At 36.7% G+C, this 14,778-nt stretch overlaps 1 protein-coding gene across 5 annotated transcripts in view; it reads right to left on the bottom strand.

Moving 5' to 3' along the window:
• The window catches only part of LOC150109487 (dnaJ homolog subfamily C member 7-like), a 160,115-nt gene that overhangs the window by 86,312 nt on the left and 59,025 nt on the right, over positions 1–14,778 (bottom strand). For 3 of the 5 annotated variants that reach the window (XM_090413259.1, XM_090413273.1, XM_090413264.1), the window contains 3 exons: positions 14,359–14,483; positions 9,661–9,774; positions 3,975–4,049 (listed from right to left, as the gene is read on the bottom strand). In XM_090413259.1, the coding sequence (XP_090269385.1) occupies positions 3,975–4,049; positions 9,661–9,774; positions 14,359–14,483 (314 nt within the window). Of the gene's footprint in view, positions 1–3,974; positions 4,050–9,660; positions 9,775–14,358; positions 14,507–14,778 lie in introns of all 5 variants that reach the window. The other 2 variants (XM_090413260.1, XM_090413281.1) reach the window with 2 other exon arrangements.

Here is a 14,778-nt window from a genome sequence, read left to right as displayed (position 1 = left end):
CCAAGTCACCTGCCTTGCCTGGTCTTTGTAGTCCTCATGGAATTGGTTATTTCCACTTCTCTTATGCTGCTGGAAGTTTATTTTTCACTTGGTTAGACTATAATAAATTTAGTTTAATCCTTTATCCAAGCGATAGATATTTGCACCTGAAAATATCTTCAGGTGCAAATATCTATCACTTGGATAAAGTGATAGATATTGGCCTGGGGTAAGGTAGTGCAACACCAGGAACTCTGAGCAAAGGTGGACCAAGCTCTCATCACTCCTTGTCACAATATCTCCCATAATGCAAAGCACATCTCCTTGCAGACATGTATGCTGCTATGCATTAAGGGAAGGGCCACTACCCAACTGGGGACTGGGATAAGGTGGTGTTGCACTACCTTACCCCAGTCCTGAGGATATTTTCAGATGCAAACTTTGTTTGCTTACACTTGGATAAAGGATTAAATTAAATTTATTAAATCTCTTATGCTGCCTCCATAATGCCCTTTTTCTCTGTATCGCATGCTTAATCTCTTTATTCATCCATTTCACACCTACCTTATTTAACCTTCTCACCCTTGGAATACATTTAGACATTGCATCTACTAGATAGTTTCTGAATATCCCCCAAGCTGCATTGATCTCTTTTCCAGCTAACTCTTCATTCCATGCTACACCTGCAAGCCGTCTCCTGATGAGCTCTTCATAATCATCCCCCCCCCCCTTTGTAGTTCCACATATACCCTTTTCTTACAGAGGTCCTCACACTGCTGGCAACCACCCAGGTAATCACCTCATGGTCACTCTCACCAATTGCTGGGTGATTTGACACTTCATTTATAATTATATCCTCTGATGAGATGACCAAATCCAAGACCTTCAATCCTCGTGTACCCTCTGTTACATACTGTCTGAGGTAGTTATCCCTCAAAAACTCAAGAAACTCATTTTCTTTTCTTTGCTTCCAGTTGCTATCTCATCATTCCAGTCTATCTTGCCATAATTAAAATCACCCATAATGATCACACTTTTCTTATTTGCTTGGCTAATTTGATTATACATTTCATAGTCACTACCATCCACATTTCCTGGTCTATAACAACATCCAACCAAGCATTTCATTCCATTCACCTCTATCTCACACCATACTGCCTCAAAACCACTGGCACTATTTCCCTCTTGCATCTCTACTTTGTATGGACATAACTCTTTTTTTTTATCATCAATAGTACTTTCCCTCCCTTTTTATCCCTTCTATCCTCACAAAACACATCATATCCTTTCATCTCTATTCCTGTCAGGATGTCGTCCTCATCTAACCATGTCTCACTTATTCCAACAATTTTTGGGTAAACAGACTCAATTAGTGCAACAATTTCATCTGCCTTGTTTCTTAGACTTCTAGTATTTGTATATAAACACAATAGCTCATTCCTGGATCTATAGCTAGTTCCACTGATAACACTCATTCGATGTGATCTCTCCATGCTCGACTGGGGCCATTTCCCTTCTGCTTATTCATTTTAGAACCCTCTTCAATTCCAACTGTTTCCTCTTGATCCCAGGTCATCTAATTCCTTTCCTGTCTACACATGCTCTCACATCCTCTTGCAGCACCCACCTTTCTCACGCTGTGTACCCCTGTCCACCCTGAGCCTCCCCGTTTCCCTGTTCATCTTGCACACCCATTCTCTCATGTATATTCTCTTATTAATCTCATATATATTCTCTCATTTTATATAATAATATATAATAATAACAGTAATCTTTTTATAGCACTTAAAAACTGCATATAATATGTATATTATAAGCTTAGAAGAAAAAAAATGATATTAAAATCTCCAGGATGTCAACAAACATGAACTCTTTGCATGATATGATTACAGCAACATTTAGTCAACACTCATAAAAGATTTCAATCAGATATAATATACACAAAAATCAATACCTGATATGTTTTGATAGTAGCAAGCAGAATGATGAAAAGCACACAATATGATTAATGCAGCCTTCTATAAAGATTTCAAAACAGTGATTGATTTATTATTATTATAATTATTATTTTCCGGACCTTCATGGAGTCACAACACTCATTGTGGAAGATCAACCCTAGTCAACACAAAGTTTATCATATCACTCCTTTAAATCTTGCATAGTCTGCATGTTCAACACATTCTCAGACAATGCATTCCATGCTCTTATCACTCCCTATACAAAAAACTTACTTCTTACCCTTTTACTCATCACCTCCTTTTACAATTTCCAGGGATGGTCTTTTGAACTTGATCCTTTTCCTCATTTTACCAAATGAAAAATCACTTCAGTGATAATATGATAATAACCCTTGAACAGCTTAAATGTCTGGATCATATCTCCCCTTTGCCTTCTATCCACTAAACTCTGCAGTCTGCATTCCCTAAGCCTATCTTCGTAATCAACATTGTACAGTCCTGAGATCATTTTTGTTATCCATCTCTGCACCCTCTCCAAGGTTGCTTCATCCTCTTCAAATCCTGGTGACTAGATCTGAGCACAGAGATCCAGATGTGGTCTGATCAAAGCTTTATACAATAGTACCAGCATACTTTTATCTCTGAGATATCTTCACAATCTTTGCGATATGTCCTTGGAACTTCAAATCTCTATCCACAATCACCCCAAGCTCCCTTGCTTCCTCGACTTCTTCCAGTATAACTCCACCACATGTATGAAGCATCTCATCTGTGGATCCCAAATTTTAAAACCTTGCATTAAACTGGTATCCCTATTCAATTGCCCACCCTTCCAGCTTATTCAAATCCTCTTGAAGAGCCAAACATTAGCACTATTACTAATAACCCTCACAAGCTTCACATCATCTGCAAAAAAACAGAACATCTCCCTGCAGACCTGTGAAAATATCATTCACATAAGGAATTGAACAGCAACAGTCCCAGGATTGAACCTTGTGGAACTTCACTCATAACCTTCCTACTATTTGACACTACTCCCCCATATGCAACTCTATGATGTCTATCAGGGAACTAATCACCAATCCAATCCAATCCACTAACTTCATATCCAAACCCATATGATGCAACTTAAAAAATCAACTTGTCATGTGGCACCCTGACAAATGCCTTTGAAAAATCCATAAAAACATGACAGTGTATGTCATACATTTGATTCCAATTTGCTTTATCTTCTTCACTCAAGGTATACAATCAGTCATTGCTGTCAATAATTTTTTCTTAAGTATTTCTCATGTGCTAATGACCCCTCTTCCTTCAAATTTCATCCATAAGTACTGCTGCAAGCTGGTTTCTAAGGCTATGATAATCACCTGCATTATAATACCACATAACTTTCTTCTGTTTTGGTACCCCCACATTCCTATTCATCCTCCAGTCAGGACTACACAGTCACTTTCAACAAAGGGGGAGGGGGAATATATAATCCCAATCACAATCAGATCCTTTGATGCTATGATCCAAGAACTCTTGATCCTTGTGTTCCCTCAACTATACATGCTGCCTAAGACAGTCCCTCAAGAAATAAAAAAATTCAATTCCCTTATTACTGGGCGGAGGAGACATGCTGTCTCCTCTGCCCAGTTTATATCACTATAGTTGAAGTCTTCTCATAAATGGCTTGCTTCACGTGCCAAACTAATTTGCCTAAACATTTCCTGCTCATCACTATCTGTATTCCCTGGTCTGTAACAACATCCTACTAAATATACTCTCACCATATACTCTCAAACTATTAGTGTTATTTTTATAGGCTTTTATATATATAAATTTAAATAGGCTTTTAAAATATTAATATTATTATATGTCTTAAGGTATTGATATTAGTTTAAGTTGTGCCTTTGTAATCAACTCAAAAAAGTCAATAGTTTTCTTCAGAAAAATTGGAATGATGTACATAATTAAAATCGACTTGTTGAAATTGAATAAATTATTTAGTCATTATGAATTTTTCACTAAGGAAAAAAAGTATGTACATACTCTTCTGTATTCTTTTTTCTTGTACAGCTCTTCTCCTTCTTGAATGAAATAATTTAAAGATTGAGCATTTTTAATCTGCAATGTCAATCAAGAGTGAATTAATGATGACTCACTTAGAACTCAGAATATACATGTATATACAATATTTTTTACTAAAATCTAGCATTAAGGATTTTAAAGGATTTAAGGAGTTTTACTAAAATCTAGCATTTAATGATTTTATATTTTGATAAAAACTGTTTACATAAATATTTATAGTCAACTCTATAGAAAACAAATTTTCTATAGAGTTGGTTATATCGGAAATTTTGCTGTTTCCTTTAGAACAACATTAATGCTATGGAGCTCAGCCCAGAATATTTGGTCGTTCATTACAGTATTTTTGATATAGTGATGACTAACCATATAAAGTCTGCATCAGAATGGGACATTTATGTGCAATTTTTGGCAATGGAATTTTTGACAACCTGAATAATTTTAAATAATCTATGAATAATAATTAAATCTTCATCTTTACCAGCCGAATCAATATTTTGATTTAAATCATGTAACATAAATATATAATTATGATATTTATTTATAATTAGATTTTAATGATGTTCAGAAATAGGTATAATTGAAATCAGTATTATAAGACAGTACATCTGCTATTAAGGAGGTATATAATATAATATTTTATTATAACATTCATGAACAATTCGATTTTAATCATGGATTTTAAAATTATGTGATCACTTATAATACAGAGATATTTTTATTCTAATACATGTTGCTGTTGTAATCAGCCTGATGCATCCCACTATTGAGCAAAGGGCAAACTTTCTCTATCCCTTTCATAGGTATCCAATTGTTTCATGCTATTCCTCTCTCTCTGGAAATCCAAAATGTAGTAAGGGCTCTCTATTTGTCATCTTTTATCCTAGCTGTATGCATTGCTACATAAATAATATCAGTACATAAGTAATAATTGGCTACATAAATAATATCAGTGGTTTTCATGATCTATCTAATCAGCAGCATTTTTTCCCTTCTATGCTTATTTAATTAAATTTAATTAATTTAGTGAGGGACCATATACAGCATTGGACAAATGAGAGTAATGTTATCCGTGGGAGTCAACATGGATTTGTTAAGGAGTGCTCTTGCTTTAATAATATGATTGCCTTTTATAATAAAGTGACAAGAGCAGTTGATGAGGGAAAGGCATATACTACCATTTTTTTGGATTTTGCAAAGGTATTTGACAGGGTGCTATATGATAAACTGATATTTAAGTTGCACCACATGGGTTTAGATGTCAGGTTAGTAAACTGGATTCAGGATTGGCTGTCTGACAGGTATCGGAGAGTTGTGTATCATGAGGCAATATCAAGGGAGCCGAAGGTTACAAGTGGGGTCCCACAGGGCTCAATACTGGGACCTCTATTGACAATAGTATTGTCAATGGATTGCAGGAGGATATTCAGTTGTTTGCAGATGATGTGAAGCTGGGAAGGGTTATTAGTAATGGTGCAGATGGAGCAGCCTTGCAAGAGGATTTCAATAAACTAGACAGATAGGCAAATGAATGGGGGTTTCGGTTTAAATGCAGCAAAAGGTAAAGTCTTGAAGTTTGGGATACATCGATGGGAAGCTGCATACTCGATTGGAGAAGCTGTACTGGAGGAAGTAGGGGAGACGAGATCTGGGGTTGATGATTGATATAAAACTGAAATTCAGTGAACATATTGCAAAGGTAGTAAAGGTAACCCAGAGGATTGCTGCAATACTGAGAAGGATGCTGACCTGCAGAGATAAAAGAGTTATCGTTCCATTGTATAAGACCCTGATATGACCACACTTAGACTATTGTTCTCAAATTTGGTCCCCAGGATTTGAAGAGGATAAATTAACTGTGGAAAGGGTACAGAGGTGGATAACAAAGATGGTTTCAGGACTGTACAATGTTAGTTATGAGGATCGGTGAGGGAATGTGGACTTCAGAGTTTGATAAATAGAAAAAGGAGACTTTATGATTGACACTTTTAAACTGTTGAGAGGTAGTTACAGGGTTGACACTGTGGAGTTCTTTCACTTGATGGAACAGCAGAAAGGAGCTATGACAAGGAGCCATCCCTGGAAGCTGAAAAAGGAAGCTGTGAGCAAGAAGGTGAGGAGTGTTTTCTTTGCATGTAGGGTGGTTGAATTGCGGAATACATTGCCTGATAGAGTGATTATTATTATTATTACTATTCAGGCCTCCATGGAGTCAAAAGACTCATCGCGGGAGGTCCTTCCTAGGAAACACAAAGTCTATCAAGACTCATCGTGGGAGGTCCCTCTTAGGAAACACAAGGTCTATCATACCACTCCTTAAACTCATTGACCATTCTTGCTCTCACCACTCTATCAGGCAATGCATTCCATGGTTCAACCACCCTCCATGCAAAGAAACCACTCCTCACTCTCTTGCTCACAGCTTCCTTTAGTAACTTCCAGGGATGGCACCTTGTCATCACTCCTTCACACTGTTCAACCAAGTGAAAGAACTTTCCAGTGTCAACCTTGTAACCATCTCTCAACAGCTTAAAATTCTTAATCATATCACCTCTCCTTCTTCTATCCACCAAACTCCCTCAGCCGATCCTCATAACCAACATTGTACAGTCCTGAAACCATCTTTGTTATCTGCCTCTGTACCCTTTCCAAAGTTAGTTAATTTATCCCCTTCAAATCTTGGGGACCAGATCTGAGAACAATAGTCTAAGTGAGGTCTGATCAGAGTCTTATACAACGGAATGATAACCCTTTTATCTCTGTAGGTCAGTGTCCTTTTCATTATTGCAGCAATCCTCTGTGTTACCTTCACTACCTTTGCAATATGTCCCCTAAATTTCAGGTTTCTATCAATCATCAACCCCAGATCTCTTGTCTCCCCTACTTCCTCCAGTTTAACTCCTCCCATAGAGTATGCATGTCCCATCAATGTGTCCCAAACATCAAAATTGTACATTTGCTGCATTAAACCAAAATCCCCCATTCATTTGCCCATCTATCTAGCTTATTCAAATCCTCTTGCAGGGCTACCACATTTGCACTATTACTAATAACCCTTCCCAGCTTCACATCATCTGCAAACAACTGAATATCCCCTTGCAATCCATGGACAATGTCATTGATATAAAGGTTAAACAATATAGGTTCCAGTACTGAGCCCTGTGGAACCCCACTTGTAACCTTCTGCCTCTTTGATATTGCTCCACCATACACAAATACTACTTCAAAGAATAGAGATCAAAGAGAATAGAGATAGAGATTGATCAAAGAATAGAGACCACGATATGAGAGCTCAGAGAAATATTAGAGGAGTGACAAGATGGCATCAATGGCAGTATCATATTAAAAATGGGGATATATTAGGAAAGAACTTGTCACTATTGGCACTCAGGCATGTTAACATAGCTAATCAGGTAGTATGGTAGAGCAGGTGTCTGATGCCAGGATGACATAAGTCCCAGAGGAAGACCAAAATCTAGGTGGATGTGGATTGAGTGCCTTAGAAGACTGAAATATAAGATGTAATGACATTTGGAATTACAAAAGATAACTGACTAATTTGGAGGAAAACTGCACATACATAGAAAGTTAGTAATAATGTAAAGTTTCATGAAGTAGTATCATTGCATCTTGTACATCCCTTGAGGATACATAATGGTGATCTGTAAATGCAGTCATCATACAGGTGATCACTTTTTGACTAAATACAATGAATTACTATAGACCTGCAAATACTAACTGGTTGGAAGACTTGAGGCTCTTTTTATTTTTTAGTAAAAATCTGGTTCTGATATTATGGTAAAATGTTTGAATTTTGAGATTACCTGAGATCTCTGAGCTTGGAATTTCTTTGGCAGCACCTAATTGTCCCAATCTCCTGACTTTTCATTGAAACAAATAGGGATTAATCTCATCTACAGTGGAGTCTAATTCACTGAAAGTCATAAATGGATTAGACTCGACTGTAGATGAAGTCTAATCCATTGAAAGTCATCTCACCAACACTATGAAAACAGAATACAGAAGGATGTAAAAAATAATGTTCCTGTTTTTCTTCCTTCTGCATTCTGTATATTATATGTGTGAGTTTGTGTGTGTGTGTGTGTACAGGTGGTCCCCAGGTTACGTACGACCCAATTTACAGCATTCCATACTTACGAACATGCTCAAGCCTCCCCCATAAAGATAATTAAATAATTAAATTAATAATCGAGGAACTGGTTTCTTTCACATGTGTAAACAAATCTGCACTTCACCGCATTATTAAAGCAGCTCTTCTCATCGTTTGGAAGTCAAATTTAAGGGCCTGGGTCCTTGCCATGTTTGAAGATTGGATCTTGAACTGTTTTATTCCTGCTGTGGAATGTTATTGTTCGTAAAAGAAAATATCCCTTAAACTGCTTGTGCTGGACAATCTCTTGGACATCCAACATCTTTGGATGACTTTCACCCTAATGTAAAGGTCATATTTTTACCACCCAATACTACATCGTTACTACAGCCAATGGACCAGGGAGTCATTTCTGCATTTAAGGCTTATTACTTATGGCGTACATTCCCGCAAGCAGTCAAGGCTACAGAAAATGATGTGATGACCCTGAGAGAGTTCTGAAAGCATTATAACATCCATGATACAACCAAAAATATTGCTGATTCTTTGAAATGAAGCAATCAACAATTGAAGGGGTGTGGAACAAACTGTGCCCTCTATTCTGTGATGATTTTCATGGCTTCACAGAAGACATCGCCAAAGCCAGAAAAGCTGTGGTGGATAGTGACAATGCATTGCAATTGGTCATCAATGAAAATGATGTCATCGACTTACTAGAGTAACATTCACAAGAATTAACCAATAAAGACCGTATGGAGATAGAGAAGCAGCTGATAGAAACACAAGAACATGAAAAATCAGAAGATCCAGAGCTAAGAAAGTTTGCGACAAAAGAGTTAGCTGAAGCTTTAGTCTCTTTGAAGCAGGATTTGCTAAGCTTGAGCAAGATCCTGAACATCAGCTGCAAGGCCATTGACGTAAAAAGAAAAAGGCTGTGCAAACAACCCTAGAAACCGACTTCAGTGGTAAGCTTCCCTCCTCCAGAAACAAAATCAAATCCTGATTCTCCAGCACCAGGTCCATCCTCTCTAGCACTATTTCCATCATCATCTTCCGATTAATGTTAACCTACCTTCTTGCCTCAGAAATGTCCCTTCCATTAAGCAAGGCAATGATGCAACCTTTAATATTCTTTTTGAAATTTCTCCTATCTAAACTTTTTGTATGAGTTTGTTTTTATGTTCTGCTTGTTTGAATTAAAAGAAAGAGCACAATAGTTTCTGTAATTTATTATTACAGTACAGGGGAATAATGATAATAATAATAATTATTATTATTACACTGTATTATTATTGCCACATATGAGCCATTATAATATTGTTATCATTATTACCGCATACATACGAATTACATACAAATCCGACTTAAAGATGTTCTCAGGAACATATCTCGTTTGTAACCCGGGGACTGCCTGTGTGTGTATGTATATATATATATATATATATATATATATGAATGAAACTATCACAAAAACAATTCCATTTAACTCCATAATTTAGTCTTCTGCATAAAAAAATATATATTTCACTGGAACTTTACCTCTGCTATAAGAATAGTATTTGTAGGTTCTAGTTCTTTAGCCTTTTGCAAGAACTGCTGAGCAGCTGCAACATCACCTAAAATGATATGGCACCTAGCAGCTCTTAAATGACCCTATAAACAACAGAGAAAAATGCCTATTACACATTTTTTAATTATATACAGTTATGATGATACATATAATGCCATTTATAATGATAATTATTAAAATTTTATCATTCTTCTTAAGTATTCTGCAATTGAGCAGGTTCTTCTCTTAGTAGCAAAAACTTTCCTTCCACTCTCTTCTGTTCTGAACCTTCTCTTTCAAGCTTGTGTACCTGTCTCCATTCAGCACGCCATCTAGCACTGTTTTCCTTACTCTTCCTCTGGGTCTTTTTCCATCTATGTTTCCTTTGATGGCATCTCTGATGATTCCATTTCCTCCTAGAATATATCCAATCAAGTTTCCCTTTCCTCTTTTTATCCTCTTTAACAGACTTCATTCTTCTTCTACTCATTTTTTTCTTCTACTTCCTTCTCCAAATCCACATCTCAAAGCTTTCTAAAATCTTAATTTCTTCTTTCTGCAATGTCCAGGTTTCAGCTGCATAGAGGGCAACACTCCACACACACTATTTTATTAGTCTTTGCTTTAGGTTTCTGTTCACTTCTGAATAAATTTCATTTTCTATTAAAGGCATCTCTTCCCATTGCTATTCTTGCTTTTATGTCACTTTTACATCTTCCATCACTGCTAATCTCACTTCCTAGATGTTTAAATGTCTTTACTTGATTAAATTTTTCCCATTTATTCTGATATCCATATTTGCCTCTTTCCTTGCTATTTTCATTACCTTTGTTTTTCTTATGTTAATTTTCATTCCATAATTGATACAGGATTCCAGCAATCTGTTCAACAGATGTTGTAGTCCTGTTTCAGTATTTAATAATAATGGCTTGTCATCTGTATACCATATTGCAAATATCTGTCTACCTCCAATCTTTATTCCTGCTTCTGAATTCTCCAGTGCTTCTTTTAATATTGCTTTGGAATACTGATAATGATAATTTTATCATTATCAATATAATATTATGATATATATATACCTTCAATGAATGTGGCAGATATTATGAGATCCCATAAAATTAATAATACTTCATGACTAGTTTTCAGTCAACAACTTCATTAATTTTATTATTTAGAGTAGCTAAGTTAATTAATCAAAGAATGATGTAGGATTTGATGATCGGTGGCCTGTTTGATGGAAAGAAAGTTTTGTACAATGCATGGACTGCATCTAAATGGTTTTGGTGTTAGATGTCTGGAGAGAAAGCTTTGTTCACCAAGCATGCTGAAGGGAAAATTCAGGAAAACTTAAGCAATTAGGGTGGAAGGAAGTGACTTGTGTGAAAATACCCATGAGGCAAGTGAGTGTGAGGATGACTAAGTGTGGAATCTAGTCTCTTAAGCAAAAATATTGAATAGGATAGTCAATTCAGGAAGTAAAGGTGGGTGGAAAGACTAAAGGGATGCTGTAGTTTCTATATACTAATGCCAGAAGTATCAGGAACAAGAGGGAGGAGTTTTTTGGCATTGGTTAGTGCAACCTCACCAAAAGTTTTAGGCATTAGTGAGACTTGGCTAACAGCAGATGATGTAGTTACAGAGATTGAATTAACCTTCAGGCAGCATGTGAAAGGTTTAGTATTTTCAGGAAAGATAGAGAAGATGGAATGAGAGAGAGAGGAGTACTGCTGATGATAGCAGATGAATTGCAGTCAAAAATAGGAGACAGGCAGGAGGATGGGGAAGTGGCTGTTCATTTGAAACAATCCGGCGTGAGATTAATGCTAGTAAGACAAAATATACAGTTAGTTGTTTCTATAGGCCAGGCAGTGTTCAACAGATGATCTGGAAGACATGCATCACCAAATTAGTACAAATGAGTACAGGTTGAGTGATTATTATGGGGGGACTTCAATTATGGAGATATAGACTAGAAGGAAGAAAGATCACATGTGCAGGAAGGAAACAGAATTTATACACTTGTTAAGAGATAATTACTTCAGGCAGCATGTGATGGAGGGGACTAGGGGTGGGAGGGTATTGGAACCTGTTCACAGGATCAGAAGAGCTATCCATAACCAAGGTGACCACATTGCCGCCAATTGATGAAAGTGACCATGCAGTCTTGACTTTGGAGATTGCAAAATATGAGGAATATCAAAAAAGAGATATATGTGGAACTACAAGGCAGGTGATGGTGATTATGACAAGCTTAGGAAGAAGCTTAAATCTGTGCCATGGCATAAAACACTGCAGGGTAAGGATATTAATAGTGAATGGGATATAGTTAAGGATCATCTAGAGGAAGCAGTATTAAACTGCATACATAGGGTAAAGAGGGTTAATCAGGTAGGAGTTAGATGGATGAGTAATATCATTAAGCACAAGCTGTAGAAGAAGAAACTGCTGTGAATGGAATATAAAGAGAAAAGTGACCAGCAAACTCATGAACAGTACAAGGCTCAGGAAAGAAAGGTGACTGGCATGGCTAAGGTCATTGATATCATTGGCTAAGGTCTTCTCATAATCTGATTTAGCTTTTCTTACTATGATGGTAACTTTCCTAGCTTGAGCCTTGTACTGCTCATGGGTGTACTGATTGCCTTTCTCCTTGTACATTCTCCATAACATTTTCTTTTTTTTGCAGATCAAACTTGATACTACTGCTCATCCATCTAACACCTACCTTGTTTGTCTTCCTGACCATGGGGACACAATCTGATATTGCTTTCCTCAGTTACCCACTTATTTTATCCCATGCACTGCTAACATCTTTCCCCTGCAATATGTTCTGCCATGGGATGGCTGCAAGCTCACTCCGAAGCTTGTTATAATTGCCTAACCTGTAGTTCCGTATATACCCCTTCTTAACAGAAAAATCCACAGATTTTGCAACCTCCCAAGTCAATACCATACGATCGCTCGCACCAATTGGAGGTAACGAGGACATCTTACTTATGCATGTATCTTCTGAACCAATGACCAGGTCCAACACTCTCACACCATGTGTCCCTTCAGTTATGTGCTGTTTCAAGTAATTATCTCGCAGAAGACATATGAACTCCGTTTCCTTTTTGCCACATGATATTTCCTCATTCCAATTGATATCACTATAATTAAAATCCCCCATAATAATCACTAAACCTGCACTCATTGCACAAATTTGCTGATGCATGAATTCAATATCCATTGACATTGAGCAGTTCTTATGCTTGTGGAACAGGGGAAAGGAACAAGGATAGGGGGGGACCATCCCTGGAAGTCATTATTATTATTATTCAGGCCTCCATGGAGTCAAAAGACTCATCATGGGAGGTCCTTCCTAAGAAACACAAAGTCTATCAAGACTCATCGAGGGGAGGTTCCCACTAAGAAACACAAAGTCTATCATACCACTCCTTAAAACTCATTGACCGTTTTCGCTCTCACCACTCCAGCATATTGCAAAGGTAGTGAAGGTAACACAGAGGATTGCTGCAATAATGAAAAGGACAATGACCTGCAGAGATAAAATGGTTATCATTCCGTTGTATAAGACTCTGATCAGACCTCACTTAGACTATTGTTCTCAGATCTGGTCCCCAAGATTTGAAGGGGATAAATTAACTTTGGAAAGGGTACAGAGGCAGATAACAAAGATGGTTTCAGGACTATTACAATGTTAGTTATGAGGATCGGCTGAGGAAGTTTGGTGGATAGAAGACGGAGAGGTAATATGATTAAGACTTTTAAACTGTTGAGAGGTGGTTACAGGGTTGACACTGGGGAGTTCTTTCGCTTGGTTGAGCAAGAGGGTGAGGGGTGGTTTCTTTGCACTGAGGTGGTTGAACCATGGAATGCATTGCCTGATTGAGTGGTGAGAGCACAAATGGTGAATGAGTTCAAGGAATTATATGATAGACTTTGTATGTCTAGGAAGGACCTCCTACGATGAGTCTTTTGACTCTGCCTTTGTAACGAGTTTCCCAGTGTTGTACTACCTTACCCCAGTCCTGAAGATACTTTCAGGCACAAACTTTGCTTGCTCACACTTGGAAAAAGGATTAAACTAAATTTATTATAGTCTTTTGACTCCATGGAGGCCTGAATGATGATGATGATGATAATATATAACTTCTGAATTGATATTAATACAGATTAATCTGTTATAAATCTGAATCTATATCATAACTTCTTATATGTGTCACAATTATTAATTACTTTGCTCATTTTATCATTTATTATAATATATTCTACATATTATATATTTTGTAGTACTTACAAGCCTTCAAGGCCTGCCAAGATTGGCTTTCATAACAATAATTTTATTTTGTAACAATATTTTTATGTGTTAAACATGTTCTAACTGGCTTGCCTGATTGACTGATTAAAAGCCCAAGTTTCTGAGAGGGAACACCTACCACCTCCATAAGAGACCAGCTGAGTCAACTTCCATTGAAAATACCTAATGAAGATTCCTCACATCTGAAACAGGTATGTTTCAGATGTGATATTCATCAAAACTGACCAAGCTACAAAGGCTCTCTTTGTCTACATCTTAGCAAACTTCATTTTTATGAAAATTTTATAAACCTTTAAAAACAAGCACATTTTTGTGATCCACTTTGTATTAGGTAATTTAAGACAGTCTTAAATTAAATATTACAAACCTTAAGAAAGGAAGGGTCAAGATGAATAGCTTTCAGGGTATCGTCTAAAGCTGACTTGTATTGGCTCATCATCATGAAACATGCTGCTCTATTGCTATAATATGCAGGACAGTAAGGATGCAAATCTACAAAAAATTAGTCCTCAGTACTTTTTTTTATATGAGAGAAAGGGAATAGAAAAAAATAAAAACAGTAAAATACAGTTTCATACCTCTTTATATCAATATTAAAGTAACTCACATGAAAATTACCTGATCCTGTTAAAAACCAGTCATTTATGCTGGATTTTTTTCATTAAATAGCTAACAGATCAGAAGGAACTAATTTACAACCAAAAGACAATATTTTCTGTTAAATTCTATTGAAAATTAAGTGCCATCATCATTATTAATCAATAAATTGCTCTTTTATATAAGTACA

Source organism: Typopeltis vanoorti, chromosome 2 (genome assembly GCF_054136105.1).
Source record: "Typopeltis vanoorti isolate ZY-2024b chromosome 2, IOZ_Tvanoo_1.0, whole genome shotgun sequence".
NCBI lineage: Eukaryota > Metazoa > Arthropoda > Arachnida > Uropygi > Thelyphonidae > Typopeltis > Typopeltis vanoorti.
Note: the sequence above shows the minus strand (reverse complement) of the source record. Positions and strands in the feature narration are given on the sequence as shown.